Source organism: Geotrypetes seraphini, chromosome 5 (assembly GCF_902459505.1).
Source record: "Geotrypetes seraphini chromosome 5, aGeoSer1.1, whole genome shotgun sequence".
Lineage (NCBI taxonomy): Eukaryota > Metazoa > Chordata > Amphibia > Gymnophiona > Dermophiidae > Geotrypetes > Geotrypetes seraphini.
In genome coordinates this window covers 153885536-153908213 of record NC_047088.1, presented here as the reverse complement: position 1 = coordinate 153908213, position 22678 = coordinate 153885536, and the positions used below count along the sequence as shown (strand labels likewise).

At 39.3% G+C, this 22678-nt stretch overlaps 1 protein-coding gene across 2 annotated transcripts in view; it reads right to left on the bottom strand.

The window, feature by feature from the left end:
• Positions 1–22678, bottom strand: part of VPS8 (VPS8 subunit of CORVET complex) — a 755312-nt gene that overhangs the window by 507269 nt on the left and 225365 nt on the right. For both annotated transcript variants that reach the window (XM_033944522.1, XM_033944523.1), the window contains one exon: positions 19911–19962. In XM_033944522.1, the coding sequence (XP_033800413.1) occupies positions 19911–19962 (52 nt within the window). The remainder of the gene's footprint in view (positions 1–19910; positions 19963–22678) is intronic.

Genomic DNA, 22678 nt, shown 5'->3' with positions numbered 1-22678 from the left:
GCGCTAATCTTCAGCGCATGCTAAAAACGCTAGCACAGCTTAGTAAAAGGAGCCCTTTGTATTTAAACTTTACTTCAAACATATGAATAAGTTCTTTGGTTCGGCAATCTGGATTTTTCCTGATATTGCTCAAGTGACACAGAAGAGTCGGAAATAATTTATTTTTAATAAGCCCAGCGCTTTGGCTCTCGGTGCATCCTTCATTCTGAAATTTCCAGCAAAATGCTGTGTTTCATTACAAGGAAAACATTTTTTATTTTTCGAACCAAAGCAATTGTTGGAATTTATATCAGCCAAGGAAGGGGTGGTGGGGAGTGGTGATTGGTCCAATAGTTCTACCAGCAGTTTAAGGCCAGGCTATTGGGGGTTTCCATCATTGTCTCCTGAGCTGTTCTTGTAACTAATAAGTATATTTTCTTTATTATTATACTATTAGTTGGATCCATATTCTGTGCCATTCATGTACCTATTTGTGGAGAGTGTATTTTCTTGTGCATATACTGCCTCTTTGTATTTGCCTCTTTGTATTTGTGCTTTTGATATTATTGTTGTTCCTGTTATCTGGTACCCTTTCTAATAAAAATGATAAAAAAAATATATATATATATATATTTCCTTTCCTTACATTACCGGTGTAAGTGATGTTAGGTGTATTAATTTTCTTTTGATTAATGGTGTAAATTTGTACTCAAGTATCGAAGTGCTTGTTTAATAATTTGAAAAACTGAATAAATAAATTTAATTAAAAAAAAAAATAATAAAAATCAATTTTCTAACTGGGCTGGATCCAGAAACACATATTTGTCACTTGCAAATGAGATAAGGCATTTACAGGGAAATTTTAAGAAGAAGGTCACACCTACCGCTAAAGCCTTAGGCCTAAGCGATAGAAACTGCTTCCTCTTTAACAGAGTGTTCTTAGACACGTCAGGGAATATTAACACTCGTTGACCACAAAACAGAGCTTGTTTCTTAATAAAATATAACTTCAATATAGCTTGTTCTCTAGCTCTGTTTTGAAAGCTATCAAGAGTGTAGCACGTTTTGTAATTGTGTACTTACGATGACTCAAGAAAGTGAGACAAATCCAAACTGTCTGGTGATACTAGTTTATCTATTTCCCCCCTCATCTATCATCTCCTTAGAAGCTCTCGGGATGTAAAAGAGGTTATTAGGCTCAAAATCTCCTGGTTGATTTTAATGCTTTTAAATGAATTTTCAGTTTGCTTACAAATGTTCCGAGTCAAAGTTCTTGATAGTTAATTAGCTAAATTTTAATCAAGCAAGCTAACTTTCTCCAAATTAATAGTTCTTTATAATATATATCTCTCTAAAGGATATATATTATTGGTGGAGTTCCCTTCATTTAATAATAATTTTTATAACAAGAGAAGTTAAACACCTGAACTATCACCTCTGAAAACTGAATGAGGTTGTGTGCTTATAGTTGGTGCCTATTTTCACTAGGCATCTAACTTTAAATGCATAAAAAGTGGGCAGAATTGGGGACACGGCTTGGGCAAGGAGGAAAAGATAGGTGTCTTAGTGCAGATTTTCAGTAAAAGGTGTCTAATTCACAAAGCCAAAAAACTTAAGAGCACAGAAATAAGTGGCTCAAACCTAAACACTATCCCTGTACCCAGAACTTCTGATCATCTGCCTGTGCAGCAATCCAATTCTTCTCAAATTTCAATATTTTAACCCCATCAACATAGAGCCTAGAGAAAAGTTTGTCCCCATTCCATCCCGACAGGCTCTTTCCACATCCCATCCAATCGGCTCTTCCCTACAAGCTCTGTTCCCATTCCCTTCCCATGCACTGTGTCCTCATTTGCACAAGCCTTGAACACTTATGACTTTGCACTTAAAAGTTTGTATTAAAGTAAAAAAAGGGACCATATTCTGTACAACTGTTTATAAATCACAAATAGAGCCTTCCATTTCAATCTGGGTTTAGTACAACTTTCCCAAAGATTCAGTTGCCTATGTTTTTACTTCATCTGGGAAGGTAATTGGATAAATGTTGGAATTGTTCGCTGATGCCAGCAACAATGGAAAAATCTGTTGCAGTAACAGTAAGATGATTGAGCAACTGGACACATGATTGAAGGACGTTGCAAACGGTAGATGTCTGATCAGCAGACAAGTCTCTTGTTTCCACATCAAAAGCAGATAAGACATAAATGATGTAATTGAACAGTAGTTCTTTTAAATCTAAAAACAGCTTCTGAAGTTTTTTAAATCATTGAATTCAGTTTCCAATTGTCTAAGATGTGTTAAGTTTTTACCTATTGATGCTAGTCTTAAGTTTTTAGAGAATGACACGGGGACAAGGTTTGTCTCCGTCCCCACCCCTTGGGCTCGGTCTCCATCCCCACCCCATGATTAACCGTAGGAACTCATCCCTCTGTCATTCTCTAATACAGTCACCAGCCCCACTCTGTGCTGAAAAAATATTTCTTTACATAAAGTGTAATTGAACTCTGGAATTCATTGCCGGAGAATGTGGTGAAATCAGTTAGCTTAGCATAGTTTAAAAAAGGGCTGAATAATTTCCTATTAGAGAAGTCCATGGGCCATTCTTGAGATGTCTTGAGGACATCCACTGCTTATTCCTAGGATAACCAGCATAAAATCTGTTTACTACTTGGGATCTTGCTAGGTACTTGGGACCTGGGTTGGCCACTGTTGGAAACAGGATACAAGGCCTGATCGGCCTTCGGTCTGTCCTAGCATAGCAATTCTTATGTTCCTCCTAAAGCCTAAGTACCCACCATAATACAATTCTCGTTTTTCTACCTACCTCCCCTCGACCATCTAAAACCTCACTGTGGTCTTTTCCTTTATAGCCAGACACCATCTCCCTGTAATCTGCATTACTAATGTACTGAATGACAAATGTCTAGAAACAGGTTATTTCATTCAGTGTAGTATCAACTGTGAGAGCAGAAGGGAAGCTCTCTTTTTATTGAACAAGAGAGATGCAATCTTTCAGAATTAGCAGGTGAGATTCAGCAGGGATTGTGGATCTTCTTAGATAGTGGAGGTCAGAGGGAAACAAAGGGATTGTACTATGGGTATACCCATAGGAGGGCAATGAATCATTTTTTAGAAAAGGCCGAGATAGAGGAATGGGGGAGGGAAGGGGAAAGAGATGAGATAGAGATAGAAGTGGGGGGGAGGGATGGGGGAGCAGGGGGGTCCAGCCCTGAGCTGCAAAGAATTTCTCTCTTTTTACACTCTGCCCCCCCACCCCCACCCCTCAGACTCACACAAGTTCCTGCTTTCTTGTGCTCAAGGTGTAGGCTGACAGCTTGTTGGTGTTTTTTTTTTTTAAAATTTTTATTTATAAATTTTCCATTCTTACAACATCTGAATCATAGTAAATATTATTAATTATTACATATCTAGTATATTGTCATTAATAATTCATAGTATTTAAAATATAATATGATAAAGATTATACATTAACATAAAAATATAAATCCCTCCCCCTTTTTGTATAACATGTTTCCAATAATTAATCAAATCCCACCCCATTCATATATAATTTTTATCATTGTGCTAAGAAATCTAATCATTAGAATAATTAGTCAATGGTTGCCAAATTTTCTTGAAATTAAGAAAATTTCCTTGTTGTAACGCTAATTTTTTTTCCATTTTATATATATGACAGACCGAATTCCACCAGAACGTAAAATTTAATTTGGTATAATCTTTCCAATTTTGAGTAATTTGTTGCATGGCGACTCCTGTTAGTATTAGTAATAGCTTATTATTATTTGCTGATATCTGACTCTTAGTTCTCATTGCAGTGCCAAATAATATGGTATCATATGAGAGTCCTACATAATTCTCTAGTAACTTATTAATTTGGGGCCAAATTGAATTCCAAAATGCGTTTACACAGGGACAGAAAAAGATTAAATGATCTAACGTCCCTATTTCCAATTTACAATGCCAGCATCTATTGGATCTAGTACTATCTATTTTTTGCAGGCGCGTTGGGGTCCAGAACACTCTATGTAATAAGAACAACCATGTTTGATTCATAGACGCTGACTTTGTAGATCTTAATCTCCAGGACCAGAATCGTGGCCATTGAGACTCAGAAATTGTCTGACCAATCTCAATACTCCAAATATCCCTAAGACCTGTTTTCTTTTTTTTATTTAAAAATCCGTATATCAATTTGTACCATTTTGCGGCTTGGTGACCCAAAAAATCCGCCTGGAAACATAGAACCTGTAAACTATATTGATTATTTAGATTTTTCCATTCAGGGAACCCTACCTGAATGGCCTGCTTCAATTGCATTCATTTAAAATATTGTGTTTTATTTAATCCAAATTTATTTTGCAATTGTGAAAAACTAAGCAGTGAACCTTCTGATATGACATCATTCAATGTTCGTATTCCTGCATTTATCCATTGTTTCCAGACGATTTTAAATCCGCCTATTCTGATCCTGGAGTTTACCCATATTGATTGATTTAGAGATTTAGCAATAGGTTCTGGTGACAGATTACTGATGTATCTCAATGTTTTCCAAGTGTCAAATAAAATTCTGTGGTCTTTGTATCTTTTAGGCATTGTTATAGTTATTAACTGTTCTGGATGTAAAGGGAACAGGAGCCGCCATTCTAAATACAGCCAATCTGGTACATTTTCCAAAAGATCTGGGAGGATCCAATACATACCCTGTCTTAAAATATAGGCTTGATGATACCTATAAAAATTTGGAAAATTTACCCCCCCTTCCATAATTGGTCTTTGTAATGATACTAAAGCGATTCTTGGTCTTTTCCCACACCAAACAAATTTTGTAAGAACATTGTTAAGTTTTTTATAAAATGACCCCTGGAAAAATATTGGAATCATACTCATTTGGTAACAAACCACAGGCAATATCATCATTTTAATTGTTTGAATTCTTCCCCACCAAGAAAGATGTAATGGATTCCATTGCTCACACATTTCTGTTATTTTTTTCAATAAAAGTTTTTCATTCTCTTTGACTGTGTCTTCAATTGTATTTTTGATCATAATTCCTAAGTATTTTATTCCATCTTCTTTCCAAATAAATGAATATGGATCAAATAATCCTTTGGTACAATGAACATTGATTGGGAGAATTTCAGATTTGTTCCAATTAATTTTATATCCAGAAAAAGTACCATATTTTTCTATTAAATTAAGTATACATGGAATAGTAGTTTCCGGTTCTCTTAAATATAATAATATATCATCTGCATATGCAGATAATTTAAATTCAAAACTGTTAAATGATATTCCCTTTATCTCCTTAGTTTTGTTTATTGCAATTAATAAAGGTTCTAGGACAATATCAAAAAGTAAAGGAGACAGAGGGCATCCTTGTCTAACTCCCCTATGCAAGTTAAATCTATTTGATAAATTATTGTTAATATATAATCTTGCTCCAGGAGAGCTATACAATGTCTGAATCATTTTAATAAAACCGGATCCTATACCAAACCATTGTAAAGCTTGGTATATAAAATTCCATTCCACTCTATCAAAGGCTTTTTCTGCATCTAAAGATATTAAAAAAGCTGGATCATTTATTTTTTTTGCTAAATTTAATGAGTGGAATGCTAATCTAGTATTATTTGATGAATGTCTTTTAGCAATAAATCCTGTTTGATGAACATCAATAATGAAAGGAAGAGCTTTTGCCAATCTTAATGCTAATATTTTAGCCATCAATTTGTTATCCACATTCAATAATGAAATAGGCCTGTAATTTGAAACCAGAGTAGGATCTTTGTTTGGTTTTGGTAAGACTATAATTATCGATTCTGCCATAGTACCAGAAATATTTTCATTCTTTATTTGATATTGATACAAATTTAACAGATGTGGTAATATGATATTTTGGAAAAATTTATAAAATTCAACCGTATACCCATCTCCACCTGGAGCGGATCCAACTCTAAGAGACTTCAATGCTGTTTCTAACTCTTTTAAAGATATAGGTTCTTCTAAACTTCCTTTTATATGATCTGGAATATTTGGTCCAATATATGAATTTAAAAAAGTTAATCCGTCTTGTTCTTTATTTTTATAAGAATTGGAAGTGTATAATTCTTTGTAAAAATCAAGAAATTGTGTTATAATATCTTTTGTGTTGGTATGTGTTTTACCTTGTGTATCTTTAATTGCAATAATCTTAGATTTTCTTTTCTTTACTTTAAGAAAATTTGCTAATAATTTCCCAGCTTTATTTGAATTTCCATAATATTGTACTTGTTTATTGAAAATGTCTTTCCTCACAATTTGAGAAGAAATCTCATTATATTTAACTTTTAATTTTAATATTTCTTGTAATGTATTATTTTCCCATTTCTCAATTAATTTATTTTCTAATAATTTAATTTGCTTTCCCATCTCAAGAAATTGTTTTTTTTTTTGTTTATTAATAAATGTTGAGTATGAAATAATATTTCCTCTCATAGTTGCTTTAAAAGCATCCCATAAGATCTCAGCATTAATAGTATCTGATTCATTAAATTGAAAGAATTCTTGCATTTTTATTTTAAAGTCTTCAATAAATTTTGAATCCGCTAGTAAATCATTATTAAATCTCCATACTGAATCAAAGTTTTCAACATCATAATTTTGAAGATTAATCCACACACCAGCATGATCTGAAATTATAATGGGATCAATTGTTGCTTTTAGTACACGCTGCGCTATATTATTAGAAACAAATATATAATCAATTCGTGAAAAAGATTTATGGACCTGAGAACAAAAAGAAAATTCCTGATCATTAAAATGAAGAATTCGCCATATATCTACTAAATCACAAGATAGTATCAAATTATCTAAGCATAATGATTTCATAATTTTACTTGGTTTTTTATCCAAAATCGGATCCATTACAGCATTGAAATCCCCTGCTACTATTAAATTAGATGTAGCCAGTGGTAAAAGTAATTGTTGAATTTGTTTAAAAAACTCCATTTGATTCGTATTAGGAGCATATAAATTGAATAAATTCAGGGTTGTATTTCCCAGAACCATTTCGATATGTACCCATCTACCTAAGGGATCATAATTAATTAATTTAAAATCTGCATTACATTTTTTGTTTATTAGAACAGCCACTCCAGCTTTTTTCTTTGAAGCAGGTGCAAATAAACATTTAGAAATCCAACCTCCAGATAGTTTTTTTGATTCAATTTCCGAAAGATGGGTCTCTTGTATGAAGTAAATGTCCGCATTTTGATTTTTAAGGAACGATAATAATTTCTTTTTCTTAATAGGATGATTTAAACCATTGACATTCAACGAATACATTTTTATATCCATCTAATTAATAATTATGTTTTAACCAATATTCTATAATAATTTACAAGATTAGTTCCTAGCACATTCAATAAAAATTTATCTCCTATCCCACCCATTATTTTCCCTCCCTCCCCACCCATTATCATATTCTGATTTGGAACACGCATTGGTCATGCAAAACCTAAATCTCCATCTCCAGGCAACTAATAATTCATTATATTATTTAAAAACATATTTCTAAATTCAATACATTCTTTATACTTCCACCCTTATATAATTGAAAATTATATCCATTTAATCTATAAAATTTTATAAATTTACTGAGAATTATATATATTTGATTCATAAAATTAAATTCAATATCATGCATACATGTAATATATTATTCTTAATAAATAAACATATTACAAATATATCTCTTATTCTCTATATATCTGTTATTCATCATGTAAATTAAATATATCCATTTTTATAAATATATTAATATTAATAATAAATACATTTCAATCATTTTCATAGATAATCTTCATAATGAATTAATTTGAATGAATACTTGAATAGAATATACATTTTATATCAATAAATAAGTTTTATAATAAATTCCTATTTTATTAATTATCTACCAATCAATTACTTAATTCATTATTTTTCCATAATAAGTTAATATAACTGAATAGTTGAATTAAATATAAATTTTATAGTAGACACCTATTTTATTAATTAATCCATTCAATATTCAAATTATTATCTTGTATATATTTCATAAAATTACAATCTTCTTACATAGAATTAAAATATTATTTTTATAATAAATTAATATATTTCTTTTTTTTTTTTTTTTTTAGTCTTATTCTCAATATAACAATAACAAATTTTCCTTTCAATATTATTAATAATAAATTCATAGTAAATCATTTTCATTATTCAATAATCATAATAAGTTAATATACTTATATAATTAAATATATATAATAAATTAAATAAATTCTCTATTTTGATTAAAATATATATTTTATATAAATATTATTAGTTTTATAATTTATTTATTTATATTTTAATAATTAAAAATTTTTTTTTTTTTTTTCACTAGTATTAATGAATGTGGATGCTATTATTTTATTAATAATTAATTTGATATAATAATATTATATTATTGCATCCACTATATCAGTAAATTATCTTTCCAGTTAGTAACATTTCTTAAGTCTTAATTTTTTTTTTTTTTAATAATCTTCTTTATTTTCCCTTTTTTCCATCTTCTTTCTTCTTTCTTCTTTCTTCAGCTGAATTGTTCCTTTTATTCTGTTTTTTATGCAAACATAGGTTCTTCTTGTGTCAAAAATTCCTTCAGTTTTGCAGGGTCTTGAAAATATATGGACTTATTTCCACTAGATACTCTCATAGTGGATGGATAATATATTCCATATATGTAACCTTTTTCTTTCAACTGCTGTCTGTATGTGAGGAATTGTTTTCTTATGTTTGCAGTGTATTTGGCAAAATCAGGAACTAAAATCAGTTTTGATCCTTTATAATTCAAGTTTTTATTTGCTTTTGCCATTTTTAATATTTCCTGAGCATGTTGGTACCTTAAAACCTTGAATATCAAAGGTCTTGGAGCTGCCTGGTTTACTGGCTTTCTTATGGGGATTCTGTGGGCTCTTTCTATTTCTAACGGCCATTTTGAATTGAGCTGAAGCAGTTTAGGTAAAAGATTTTCCAAGAATTGTACAGGATCTCCCCCTTCAATATTTTCAGCCAGCCCTAAAATTCTGATGTTCTTTCTTTTTCCTCGGTTTTCCATGTCCACCATTTGATTTTTTAAAGCTGCTACTTCTTTTTTATCTTTATCATATTCTTGTGTGAAGGATTCAAATTTCTCCATTTTTTCTTCCATCACTGCCATTCTCTGTCTTTCGGTTTGGATTTCTTGTTTCATGTTAAGAAGTTCTTCTTTAACTTCAGAGATTTTATTGGCATTTTCAGTCAGCATCAGTTTTATTTTGAACAGTTCAGTCATAATATCGGACTTTTCAGTGAGTTCTTCAGTTTCCATCGGGAACGGCACACTCGATGGTGACAGAGGAGTTACTTTTGTTCTTTTTGCTGAACTTCCCGATGTTGAAGGTTTTTCAGCTTTTCCCTGCTTCATACTTGCCATTTCCGACGTTGTTTTATATATATTTTATAGCGGTTAGGCAAAGTGAAAGTTTTATTTTTTTTCCGTTTGTTGCCTGGATACGGGAGCGCTGCGGGTTAAGCTGCCATATCGTGCGCGCTCCAAGCCACGCCCCCAGCTTGTTGGTGTTATACCATAAAATTGGCCGCTGCCATGGGTTTCAGGAGCAAATTAAGAATATGTTATTTAGAAAATATGGCTAAGAAGCATCTGAATTCATATATCCCTATGCATTAATACAGCTATATGACTACAAGAATAGGCATTGGAATGGGAGGCCCTCAAAAAATTTGTGGTAGGACCTCTTGTGCAGCTTGCAGTTCCCCGCTGGGGTCCAAAGTCCCCCTCACCTATAAAACCACAAGGGAACTGGCATGGCAGCGATTCTCCAGCGCTGTCTGTGTCCTCCTCTGCATTGTTCTTCTGCCGTGGTCCACCCCCCTGTGAAGCAACTTCCTGTTTCTGGTTGGGCAGACCACAGCAAAGGAACCATGCAGAGGCGGCCATGAGAAGCACTAGAGAATCATTGCCAAATCTAAGACCTCCTTGTAGTTTTCGTGGTGAGAGGGGCTTCGGAACTGTTTGAAGAGGTAATTCGATGGAACGGGGGGAAGTGGGGGCAGGAGGAAGGAAGAAGGGAGAGATACTGAATGAGAGGACAGAGAGGAGAAAAATGGGGGGGCACATGGATGGAGGGGAATGCTAGAGAGGAGGGAAAGGAGATGGTGGCACATGGTTGGAAGGGAGGAGAAGGCAAAAGGGGAGGGGAAAGGAGATGGTGCACATGGACGTAGGGGAGGGAAAGAGATGGTGCACATGGACAGAGCGGAGGGAAAGGAGATGGTGCACATGGGCAGAGGGGAGGGGAAGAGATGGTGCACATGGACAGAGGGGATGGGAAGTGAGGGAAGAGATGGTGCACATGGATGGAGGGAAGAGGAGGGGAGGAGATGGTGCACGTGGATGGAGAGATGAGGATGGGAGGAGATGGTGCATGTGGATGGAGGGATGGGGAGGAGATGGTGCACAGGGACGGAGAGAAGAGGAGGGGAAGAGATGGTGCACAGGGACGGAGAGAAGAGGAGGGGAGGAGATGGTGCACATGGATGGAGGGATGAGGAGGGGAGGAGATGGTGCACATGGATGGAGGGAAGAGGAGGGGAGGAAATGGTGTAACTGGATGGAGGAGAGGGGAAGAGATGGCAAGGTAGATAGAACTGAGATGGAGGCAGAAAAATAGAAGAAAACTGAAAATGAAAATCAGTGCCAGACGGATGTAACGCAAAAAGTGAAGGAGAGGAAAGAAACAGCAAATGCATAAGGAGGCTTTTGAAAGAGAGTAAATAAAGCAATGTTACTTACCGTAACAGTTGTTATCCAGGGACAGCAGGCAGCTATTCTCACTAGTGGGTGATATCATCCGACAGAGCCCCGATACGGACATCTTGCAAACATGTCTTGCTTGAAGAAACTCAGAAGTTTCGAGATGCCCGCACCGCGCATTCGCCAGTGCCTTCCCGCCCGATGGTCCAGGCGTGTCTCCTCAGTTCAGGTAGCTAGCAGAGAAGCCAACCCAGGGGAGGTGGGTGGGACGTGAGAATAGCTGCCTGCTGTCCCTGGATAACAACTGTTACGGTAAGTAACATTGCTTTATCCCAGGACAAGCAGGCAGGTATTCTCACTAGTGGGTGACCTCCAAGCTAACCTCAATGGGATGGAGGGAGAGTTGGCAACTTAGGAGAACAAATTTTGTAACACAGTTTGGCAAACTGCCCATCCCGTCTGGAGAAAGTATCCAGACAATAATGAGAGGTGAACGTATGAACCGAGGACCAAGTGGCAGCCCTACAAATCTCCTCAATCGGTGTCGATCTGAGGAAGGCTACAGAGGCTGCCATTGCTCTGACCCTATGTGCTGTGACCTTACAGGGAAGGGGTAATCCAGCCTGGGCATAGCAGAAAGAGATACAAGCCGCCATCCAGTTGGAGATGGTGCGCTTCGATACAGGTCGTCCCAACTTGTTTGGATCAAAGGAGACGAAAAGTTGAGGAGCAGTTCTGTGTGGTTTGGTGCGATCCAAGTAGAAAGCCAAAGCACGTTTACAGTCCAGAGTGTGAAGAGCTGATTCTCCAGGATGAGAATGAGGCTTTGGAAAGAACACTGGAAGTACAATGGATTGGTTGAGGTGAAATTCGGAGACCACTTTAGGCAGGAATTTCGGGTGAGTGCGGAGGACCACCTTGTCATGATGGAATACTGTGAAAGGTGGGTCCGCCACCAAGGCCTGAAGCTCACTGACCCTGCAAGCAGATGTGAGGGCCACCAGAAAAACCACTTTCCAAGTGAGAAACTTTAGTGGAGCCTTGCTCAGAGGCTCAAAAGGAGGTTTCATAAGCTGAGAAAGGACAACATTTAGATCCCAAACCACTGGAGGCGGTTTGAGAGGAGGATTGACATGAAAAAGTCCTTTCATAAATCTGGAAACCACAGGATGAGAAGAGAGAGGTTTCCCTTGTAGAGGCTGATGGAAAGCCGCAATAGCACTCAGGTGGACTCGTATAGATGTCGACTTGAGACCAAACTGAGACAGATGTAAAAGATAGTCCAAAACAGAGGATAGGGAGGCTCGCTGAGGCTCCTTAGAATTGGAAATACACCATGAAGAAAATCTAGTCCATTTTTGGGAGTAGCATTGACGAGTAGCAGGCTTCCTGGAAGCCTCCAAGACATCCCTCACCGCCTGGGAAAACTGGTGCGGAGTTACGTTGAGAAGAACCAAGCTGTCAGGTGGAGAGACTGCAGGTTGGGATGAAGCAGAGACCCCTGATGCTGAGTAAGCAGTGAAGGAAACACTGGAAGTAGGTACGGTTCCCTGCTGCTGAGTTGAAGTAGAAGGGAGAACCAAGGTTGCCTGGGCCACCGAGGAGCTATCAGAATCATGGTGGCATGTTCGGACTTCAGTTTGACTAGAGTCTTTTGAATGAGAGGGAATGGCGGAAACGCATACAGAAAGCGATTCCCCCAATCCAGCAGAAAAGCATCTGCCTCGAGGCGATGAGGAGCGTAGATCCTGGAGCAAAACTGAGGCAGCTTGAAATTGTGGGGAGCCGCAAAGAGGTCTATCTGAGGCGTTCCCCACTGAGCAAAGATCTGATGAAGGGGCTTGGAGTGGAGTGTCCATTCGTGAGGCTGGAGAAGACGACTCAGTTTGTCCGCCAAGACATTGTCCCTCCCCTGAATGTAGACAGCTTTGAGGAAGGTGTTATGGCGAACCGCCCAATCCCAGACTCTGAGAGCTTCCTGGCAGAGGGAGGCCGAGCCCGTGCCCCCCTGCTTGTTGACATAATACATGGCGACCTGATTGTCGGTGCGAATGAGGACCACCATGTCGTGAAGCAGATGTTGAAAAGCTTGAAGAGCATTGAAGATGGCTCTGAGCTCCAGAAGATTGATTTGATGGAGTCGGTCCGCACAGGTCCAGAATCCCTGAGTGCGAAGCCCATCCAGATGCGCTCCCCAGGCATAGGTCGAGGAATCGGTTGTGAGAACCTTCTGGTGGGGAGGAGAATGAAACAGCAAACCTCTGGATAGATTCGAAGAGGTCATCCACCAGAGCAGAGACTGCCGAAGAGCAGGAGTGACTGTGATGTGTCGAGTCAACGGATCCGACACCTGAGTCCACTGAGATGCCAGGGTCCACTGAGGAATTCTGAGGTGGAGTCTGGCAAACGGCGTCACATGAACTGTAGAGGCCATGTGGCCCAGGAGGACCATCATGTGTCTCGCTGAGATGGTCTGGCGAGAAGACACAGACTGGCAGAGATGAAGAAGAGCATCCATGCGCTGAGAAGGAAGGAATGCTCTGAGACGTACGGTATCCAGGACAGCCCCGATGAAGGGAAGAGACTGGGTCGGCTGTAGATGAGACTTGGGAAAGTTGATCTCGAATCCCAAACTCTGCAGGATCAGAATCGTTGACAGGGTCGCTGAGAGGACCCCTGAGGCCGAGGGAGCCTTGATCAGCCAGTCGTCAAGGTAGGGGAATACCTGAAGACCTTGGTTCCGGAGGGCCGCGGCCACCACCACCAGACATTTGGTGAAGACTCTGGGGGACGAAGACAGGCCGAATGGAAGCACTCGATACTGCAGATGGAGACGTCCCACCCGAAATCTGAGGAACTTGCGAGAGGCCGGATGAATGGGAATATGAGTGTAGGCCTCCTTGAGATCCAGAGAGCATAACCAGTCGTTCTGCTCGAGGAGGGGGTAGAGAGAAGCAAGTGTCAGCATGCGAAACCTCTCTTTGACTAGGAATTTGTTGAGGACCCTGAGGTCCAAAATGGGTCGCAGGTCGCCCGTCTTCTTCGGAACAAGGAAGTACCGGGAGTAAAACCCCTGGTTCAGTTGGTCCGTCGGAACCGGCTCCATGGCACGAAGCCGGAGCAAAGCCTGAGCTTCCTGAAGAAGAAGGGCAGTCTGAGTCAAGTTGGAAGGATACTCTCTTGGAGGGACCCGATGGAAATGAAGAGAGTATCCTTCCTTGATGATAGTAAGGACCCAGAGGTCGGTTGTTATGGCCTCCCAGCGATGATAAAAATGATGGAGGCGCCCTCCGATGGGAAAAACAGGGGGAGGCAGAACGAGGTTGGTTATGCCCTCGACGAGACAGTCAAAAAGGCTGAGTGGTCTTAGGGACAGCAGGCGACTGAGACTTAGGCTGACCCTTCTGGGGAGGCTGACGCTTCGCCGGTTGCCTTGCAGGTGGAGTTTGCCTCGGCTGATAACGCCTCTGATAAATCAACGGCGGACGAGAAGGTCGAGACTGCTGAGGCTTAGGCTTCGGCCGAAGGATAGATTGGAAGGACTTTTCGTGGTCAGACAACTTCTTCGTAACAGTCTCGATGGATTTGTCAAAAAGATCCGCCCCAGCACACGGGACGTTCGCCAGGCGGTCCTGAAGATTCAGGTCCATATCAATGGTCCGCAACCAGGCCAACCGGCGCATCGCCACCGAGCAGGCCGCCGCTCGGGCTGAGAGCTCGAACGCATCATAGGCAGATTGCATTAACTGAAGCCGAAGTTGGGACAGCGAAGCAACCACTTCCTCAAACTCAAACCTAGCCTGGGACTCGATGTATGGTGTGAACTTCCGAAGCACAGGTAGAAAAAATTCCAAGTAGGCTGCAAAGTGGAAATTGTAATTCAGGACTCGAGACGCCATCATCGAATTCTGATAGATGCGTCGACCAAACTTATCCATGGTTCTGCCTTCGCGGCCCGGAGGCACTGAAGCATAGACCTGGCCAGGATGAGACCGCTTGAGCGAGGATTCGACCAGGAGGGACTGGTCTGGTCGAGGAGCTTGTGCAGGGGAAGTCGCAAGAACTCTGCCGGCGGACGAGGCAAGTGCATGGTATCGAGGTACTCCTTGGAATATCGAGACCCAGCATCGAGAGTAATGTCCATGTCATCTGCCATCTGCCTGAGGAATGATGAAAAGGACAGTTGGTCCGCTGTCGCCGGTCTGCGAGACGGACTAGAAGAAGAAGAGGCTTCAGGCTCCAGAGAGGCCTGCGAGCAACAGGACGAGTAGAAAACCTCGGGGTCCTCGAACTCCGGGCCCGGAGGAGGAGACCCAGTCGAAGCAGCATACCCCAACCGAGGCAATTTCTTCTGAGGCGAGACGGTCGAGTGCCGAGAGGAATGCTTCGAAGAATGTCTGGATCGATGCCCCTCTCGATGCCTGGAAGGGGACCGAGCCCGTCTGTGAGAAACTGGGTCAGACGCCTCCAAGGAGCAGATCGGACTCGATGCCATCGATCGCAGAGGCGGAAGAGTCGGCGCCTCCCCCGACGACGCCCAGGCTTGATAGGGGGTTCGGAAGAACTCGTCCTGCTTCCTGCTATGCCCAGGACTGGGTGGCCTCGAAGGTGGACGCCACACTGAGTCATGGGGCGGAGTAATCGGTTCCAAGGGAGGCAGGTCACTAAACGAGGCTTTCCTCGAGGGGATGGGCTCCAAGGGAGGCATATCACTAAGGGAGGCCCTCCTCGAGGGAATCGGTTCCAAAGGAGGCACAGCACTAACGGAGGACCTCCTCGAGGACCCGGACACCGCTCGCCGCTCCTCCTCGCCGAGCAACGAGGTAGTGCGGCGAGGAGGAGGAGGAGGGGGCGGTCCGCCCATTGAAGCCGAAGCTGGGAGATCACCCTGGATGGTGGCAATCAGTCGAGGCCCCATGGTCTGCATGAGCTCCACGAACTGAGCCTCCAGAAGGGACCGCAACGAAGCCGATATGGAGGGATCCGCACCAAAAGGGGGCCCTTACGCACGGTCTCCGCGCTCCTTCGGTGCTGCGTGCTTCTGCTTGCCAGTCTTCGGCACCTTGAGCACCACCGGTGGAACTGTAGGGGTCGATACCTGCTCCGAGGAGACGGAGGAAGGCACCGGCGCCGAAGTCGGGGCCGAAACCGGTGTGAACGATGCCGGTTTCAGGAGGCCCGAAGCAGCCGGGGAGGCAGAGGGCTTCGCTGAAGGAGTCGAAGCACCCGTCGATGTCGATGTCGAAGCTGCAGGATCCGATGAAGCTTCCATCTTGAACATGGACTCCCACAGTAGACAGCGGCGCTTAAACGCTCTCGCTGTCAGAGTGGAGCAAGGCCGGCACGATTTCGGGAAGTGATCCAGTCCCAGACACTGTAAGCAGCGTCGATGAGGGTCCGTGAGCGAAAACGCGCGCTGGCACTTGCTACACTTTTTAAAACCGGTAATCGGCCAGAACATAGGCCGGAAAAGCTACGCCGCAAGGTCGAAGGCGCGGGGCCCCAGCCCCGCGGCCGACCCGGTATCGGAAGGAAAATTTTTTTTTTTTTTTTTTTAAAGAAATCAAAGAAAGAAAGAAATGCACAGGAGAGAGAAGGCAAAAAAAGAGATTCAATGGGCGCAAATAAAAGATAGACTTCTCAGCTCCGCGGAAGAAAAAGAACTGAGGAGACACGCCCGGACCATCGGGCGGGAAGGCACTGGCGCATGCACGGTGCGGGCATCTCGAAACTTCTGAGTTTCTTCAAGCAAAACATGCTTGCAAGATGTCCGTATCGGGGCTCTGTCGGATGACATCACCCACTAGTGAGAATACCTGCCTGCTTGTCCTGGGATAATAATAATAACTTTATTTTTATATACCGCAATATCACAAACAGTTCAGAGCGGTTTAGTTTAGTTTACAAGAGGAAGAGACTGCATACAGACAGTGATATTACAAAAAACTTTCAAAATTACATTAGCATGGTAAGATTACTCAAATTTTTCCTGGAAGTGTTTTAGAAGTACATCAAGGCAGAAGTGGAGTCAGAGAAATTTATCAAAGAGATAAGTTTTTATTGACTTCCTAAACGTTTCGTAAGAAAGTGCATTTGAAATAAAGTTGGTTAAACATTTATTCCATTTGCCTGCTTGGAATGATAATGTTCTATCGAGGAAAGAGCACAGAGGGAACAAGATGATCAGAAAAATAAAATTGTCCGATAACAAAGGTAGGAAAAATGTTTTTATTTTCAATTTAGTGATTGAAATATTTCAATTTTGAAAATTTACATCTGTTGTTTTTATATTTTGGACTGTTCAGGAAGAAATGCATTTCTTTCTATTTCTTTTGTGATGTACTATTTGCAGAGTCTAGCACAGGGGTGCCCAAATAGTTGATTGCGATCAACCAGTAGATCACAAAGGCAACGCGAGTCGATCGCGTTGCCTTTGCGATCTTTTTCTCCCTGCTGATTCCCCAAGCCAGGCCTGGCGCGTGCAAGCGCCGGACTTACAAAACTTCGCCTCCAACGTCAATTCTGACATCAGAGAGGAAGTTCTGGGCCAGCCAATCGCTGCCTGGCTGGCCTGGAACTTCCTCCCCGATGTTAGAATTGACGTCGGAAGTGAAGTCTTGTGGGACCAGAGCTTGTACGTGCCAGGCGTGGCTTGGGGAAGCAGCAGGGAGAAATTGTGTTGGTGGCTTGGGGGTGGGGTGGGAAAGAATCGGGGAAGTGGAGAAATCAGTATGAAGGCTTGGGGGGGGGCAGGGGGAGAGAGAGAAAGGCAGAAATAAAGAGGGGGGGCCAGTGGGGAGAGAGAAAGAAAGGCAGAAAGAAAGAGGGGGGCAGGGGGAGAGAGAAAGAAAGGCAGAAAGAAAGAAATATTGGCTTTACAGAAGAAAGAAATGCAACCAGAGACTCATGAAATCACCAGACAAAAAGGTAGGAAAAATGATTTTTTCATTTTAGTGATCAAAATGTGTCCATTTTGAGAATTTATATCTGCTGTCTATATTTTGCACTATGCCCCCTTTTACTAAACTGCAATGGCGGTTTTTAGCACAGGGAGCCTATAAGCAGCTTCCTGCGCTAAAAATCGCTATCGCGGTTTAGTAAAAGGGAAGGGGGTATATTTGTCTATTTTTGTATAGTTGTTACTGAGGTGACATTGCCTATTTTAAAGTCATCTGTCTTGACCTCTGATAAAAACCCCGAATACAATGATAATTAACATTTTCTCTGCGTACAGTGTGCTTTGTGTTTTTTAAAATTTTATTGTTGGTAGACCATTTTGACTTGGTCATTTTAAAAGTAGCTCAGAAGCCAAAAAAGTGTGGGCACCCCCGGTCTAGTATATTAGGGTTTCATTTGTGGGTTTGTATTTGAAAAGGGTTTTTTCTGTTTTCTGACTGAGGCCAGATGATCTGGTGGGGATGGAAGTCCAGAAACTTTGGTTGATGTCACGACTCCAAGTAAGAGGATATCTGTTGACTCTCCTTCAGCTTTCTTGGACTCAAAACGGCCCCAAATTAAAAATTAGTGAAGACCACTGTCCTAACGCCTACTGTATTTTTGCGGTGATTTGTGTTGAAAATACAAACTGAAGAAAGAACTCATTGCTTTGCAGTTTGTTCAATGTATGTTGTTTCTTAAAATTAAATAGTTACAACAAAAAAAGAAAATAGGATACTGTGCTAGATGGACCATTGGTCTGAGCCAGTAGTCTCTTTGCAGGGTTTTGTATTACTTCCAGATGTACTTCTTTGGCACTGAAGGGGAATTTTCTGTAGCAGTTACTGAAGTGACATTGAATATTTTAAAGTCATCTGCCTTGATTTCTCTGAAAAGGCAGAACATAAATGATAATTACATTTTTTTTTTCTGCATACAGTGTGCCTTGTGTTTAAGTTTAATTTTGTGGTTACTATTATGTATTGTTAATAAGATTATATTGTGTGTATATGAAGAATGAATGGAAGAAGCATTACAATCAGTACTATTATTATGGGAACGGATTCTGGGGTGGAGCTTGGGCAATGTCTAGGGTAGAGCTTCCCCCCCACCCCCCCAAAAAAAAAAGTATTCCACTGCCTATGGATACAAGAAAGTTAATTGCCAGATATTTACGTATGCTTCTCCATCTGTTTAAGTAGTCTGCTCACCATTGCATTCAAAAGTTAGAATGTAGCAATTGAACAAACTGGAATACTGTTACTGGGAAGGTGCAAAGGGCCTTTAGAATGGAATGCTCAACACCACCTCATAGTTTCGAACTGCCTCCCCGCAGTAAAACAAAGATGATTTTATTTTAATGTTCCATTCTACCAAAAATAGTAACCTGGTGGCTCAGGTTTTGGAAATTGAGATACAGTAAAACCTTGGTTTGCAAGTGTTTTGCAAGACAAGCAAAACATTTTATTAAATTTTAACTTGATATACAAGCAATGTCTTGCAATACAAGTACTTACAGTATACACACATCACAACTGAGCTGATGGTTCTTCTCTCTCTGACGCTGCAGGAATGTAGTGACTGTTCTAAACGAGCAAGGTCTTGCAATACGAGTATATACAGTATACATGCATCTCATCATCACAACTGTGCTGATGGTTCTTCTCTCTCTGAAGCTTCAGGAGTGTAGTGACTATTCTAAACGAGCGAGGTCTTGCAATACAAGTACATACAATATATCCATGTCACATCATCACAACTGAGCCGATGGTTCTTCTCCCTCTCTCTGACGCTGCAGGAGTGTAGTGACTATTCTAAACGAGTGAGGTCTTGCAATACAAGTACGTATAGTATTTTGTATTAAAGTTTTGGGGTTGTGTAACGATTCGTCTGAGTTTCCATTATTTCCTATGGGAAAATTTGCTTTGCTATAAGAGTGCTTTGGATTACAAGCATGCTTCTGGAATGAATTATGCTCGCAAACCAAGGTTTTACTGTAGTCCATCCTCCCCCCCCCCCCCCAGTATGTCAAATTATGTGATCTTATGACCTTTTTCAGAAAGTGATTTTGCTCCCAGAGTTTCTTTTTTTTTTATGATTGCTTTCCACCATTGTTGGTTAGAAAGCAAAAAGGGAAAGAAAATGAAAACATGTTTACCTGTAAGAGCCTTTCCTGCACTAAGGGGTGAGGCAATGACCTTGAATAGTTTCTGAAAAATAAATTAAAGTTATTAGCATTTCTAAATGTATGCAATAAAACCTAATATTAAATGCATTAACATTTTTGTAACTACTTTCCATTCTAAGCAGATGGATTTATTTGTTTACTCACATTTTAACAGGATATATTTTGCATTAATTACACATATATGGATATTTAAAGAGCCATATAAAAATTCTATTTCTGAAATTTAAAAAAAAATTGTAATAGAACCCACCAAGTACATCATGGAGGTAAGATGCACAGTAGCAAAATAATGCATACTTGCATGTACATTTGGTGTAGGAATGTTTTAGGCTAAGCATGAATGTGTACTTTATATCAGTGCAAATCACTCTCTCTTTCATGCATATTAATTGTGGACACTTTGAAAAACTGACTGGCAAGGAGGTACTGCAGAACTGATATGGGAAACAAAGCTTTATAAAATATATAAGCAGGTGCAAATGTATGTGGATGTGTTGTACCCAAGATTTCTGGAGGATTTATGCTAATATTTAAGACGCTTAGGCACCTAATTATCTTCAGAAAATAGGATTCAGATAAGAATCTTTTCCCCCCCTCTCAGTCTAGGCAACTTTCTTTTTTAAGTTCCAATCTGTTTATTGTAAAAAAACGCACAGATACAGAAAACATAAAGTTATTTTTCCTTATATTTACAAAACTTCTATTTTTTTACCTAAATACAAAATGTATTATTTGACAAGAATTAATTTGGGGGTAAGTTATCAACATGGGCTATCGTTAAGAAGTGGTTTTTTTACCATTAAATAACATGAAACATCTAGTCATCCCAGAATGACAATCGTGCACTGGAATACACATTACTCTGCATTACTTTCTATCAAAAATCACTTACACTATGTGATTCCTCTCAACACATTTTTTTAACAAGTGCTATCATTTCACTTCCCAGATAAAAAATTTTCATCCAGAAGATGGATAATTGTGGAAATGAATCTGGGAAATACTACCATGACGTTGATTAATATATACGCCCCTAATTCGAACCAAAATGAATTTTTTAAAACTCTTCAACAACTGATATTGCCACTGGCTACTTCAAATCTAATAGTAGCTGGGGATTTTAATGCTGTTATGGATCCTCTATTGGACAAAAACCCAAGTAGATATATGAAATCAATGGGATTAGATAATTTAATACAAACTTGTGATTTAATAGATATTTGGCGAATACTTCATTTTAATGGACGGGAATTTTCATTCTGTTCTCATGTTCACAATTCCTTTTCAAGAATAGATTATATTTTTATATCAAAACACCTAGCACATCAAGTAACAAAAGCTGCCATTGATCCAATTATTTTATCTGATCATGGTGGGGTATGGATTGAAATTAAGATCACAGATCAAAATACAAATAGACCAATATGGAAATTTGATAATACATTGCTTGCTGATCCAATATTTTGTGAAAATTTTCAAATAAAAATGAAAGATTTTTTTCAAGTAAATGATAAAGATGAGATCTCTAGAGAAATATTATGGGATGCATTTAAAGCATCAATAAGAGGACAAATCATTTCTTATTCGGCTTATCTTAACAAACAAAATAAAAAACAATACTCTAATTTAGAAAAAGAAATTAAAAATTTAGAATTAAAACTAATAAAAAAATGGGAATATTCTATACAACAAGAACTGTTAAAACTCAAATGTAAATACAATGAAATATCATCAAAAATGATAAGAAAAGATTTATTTGCACAGCAGGCACTGTATTATGGAAACTCAAATAAGTCGGGAAGAATACTGGCAAATTATCTAAAAGTGAAAAAAAAGAAAACAAAAATAATTGCTATAAAAGATGAAAATGGTGAAACACTTACACAAATTGATCCAATCTTAAAACAATTTCTAAAATTCTATAAATCTCTTTATTCTTCCGAGACTTATTTAAATAAAGAAAAGGAAGGTTTAGAATTCTTAAATTTATTAGAGGGTCCAAAAGTTCCTGAACATATAAAACGAAGTATGGAAGAACCAATATCACTAAAAGAATTAGAAACAGCTTTGAAATCCCTTAGAGTTGGATCCGCTCCAGGTGGTGATGGTTATACAGTTGAATTTTATAAAACATTTCAAAACTTTTTATTACCCTATTTATTAAATCTTATTCAATATCAACTTAATAAAGGTTGTACAAATGGCACTATGGCAGAATCATTAACAATAGTTTTGCCAAAGCCAAATAAAGATCCCACTTTGGTATCAAACTATAGACCAATCTCTTTAATAAATGTAGATGGAAAATTATTAGCAAAAATCCTTGCGTTAAGATTGGCTAAAGCTCTCCCACATATTATAAGTATGTCTCAAACAGGATTTGTTGCTCAAAGACATTCATCTCATAACACTAGACTAGCATTCCATATGTTATACTTAACAAAGAAAATGAACGAGCCCACTTTTGCTGTATCTTTAGATGCAGAAAAGGCTTTTGATAGAATAGAATGGACATTTATGTATCAAGCAATGGAATGGTTTGGTATAGGTCCTGGATTCTCACAAATGATACAAACATTATATAGCTCCCCTTCTGCTAGATTATACATTAATAATATGTTTTCAGAAAAATTCAATCTACAAAGAGGAGTTAGACAAGGTTGTCCTTTGTCTCCTTTACTGTTTGATATAGTTTTAGAACCCTTAATATTAGCAATCCAACAAGTAAAGGAGATACA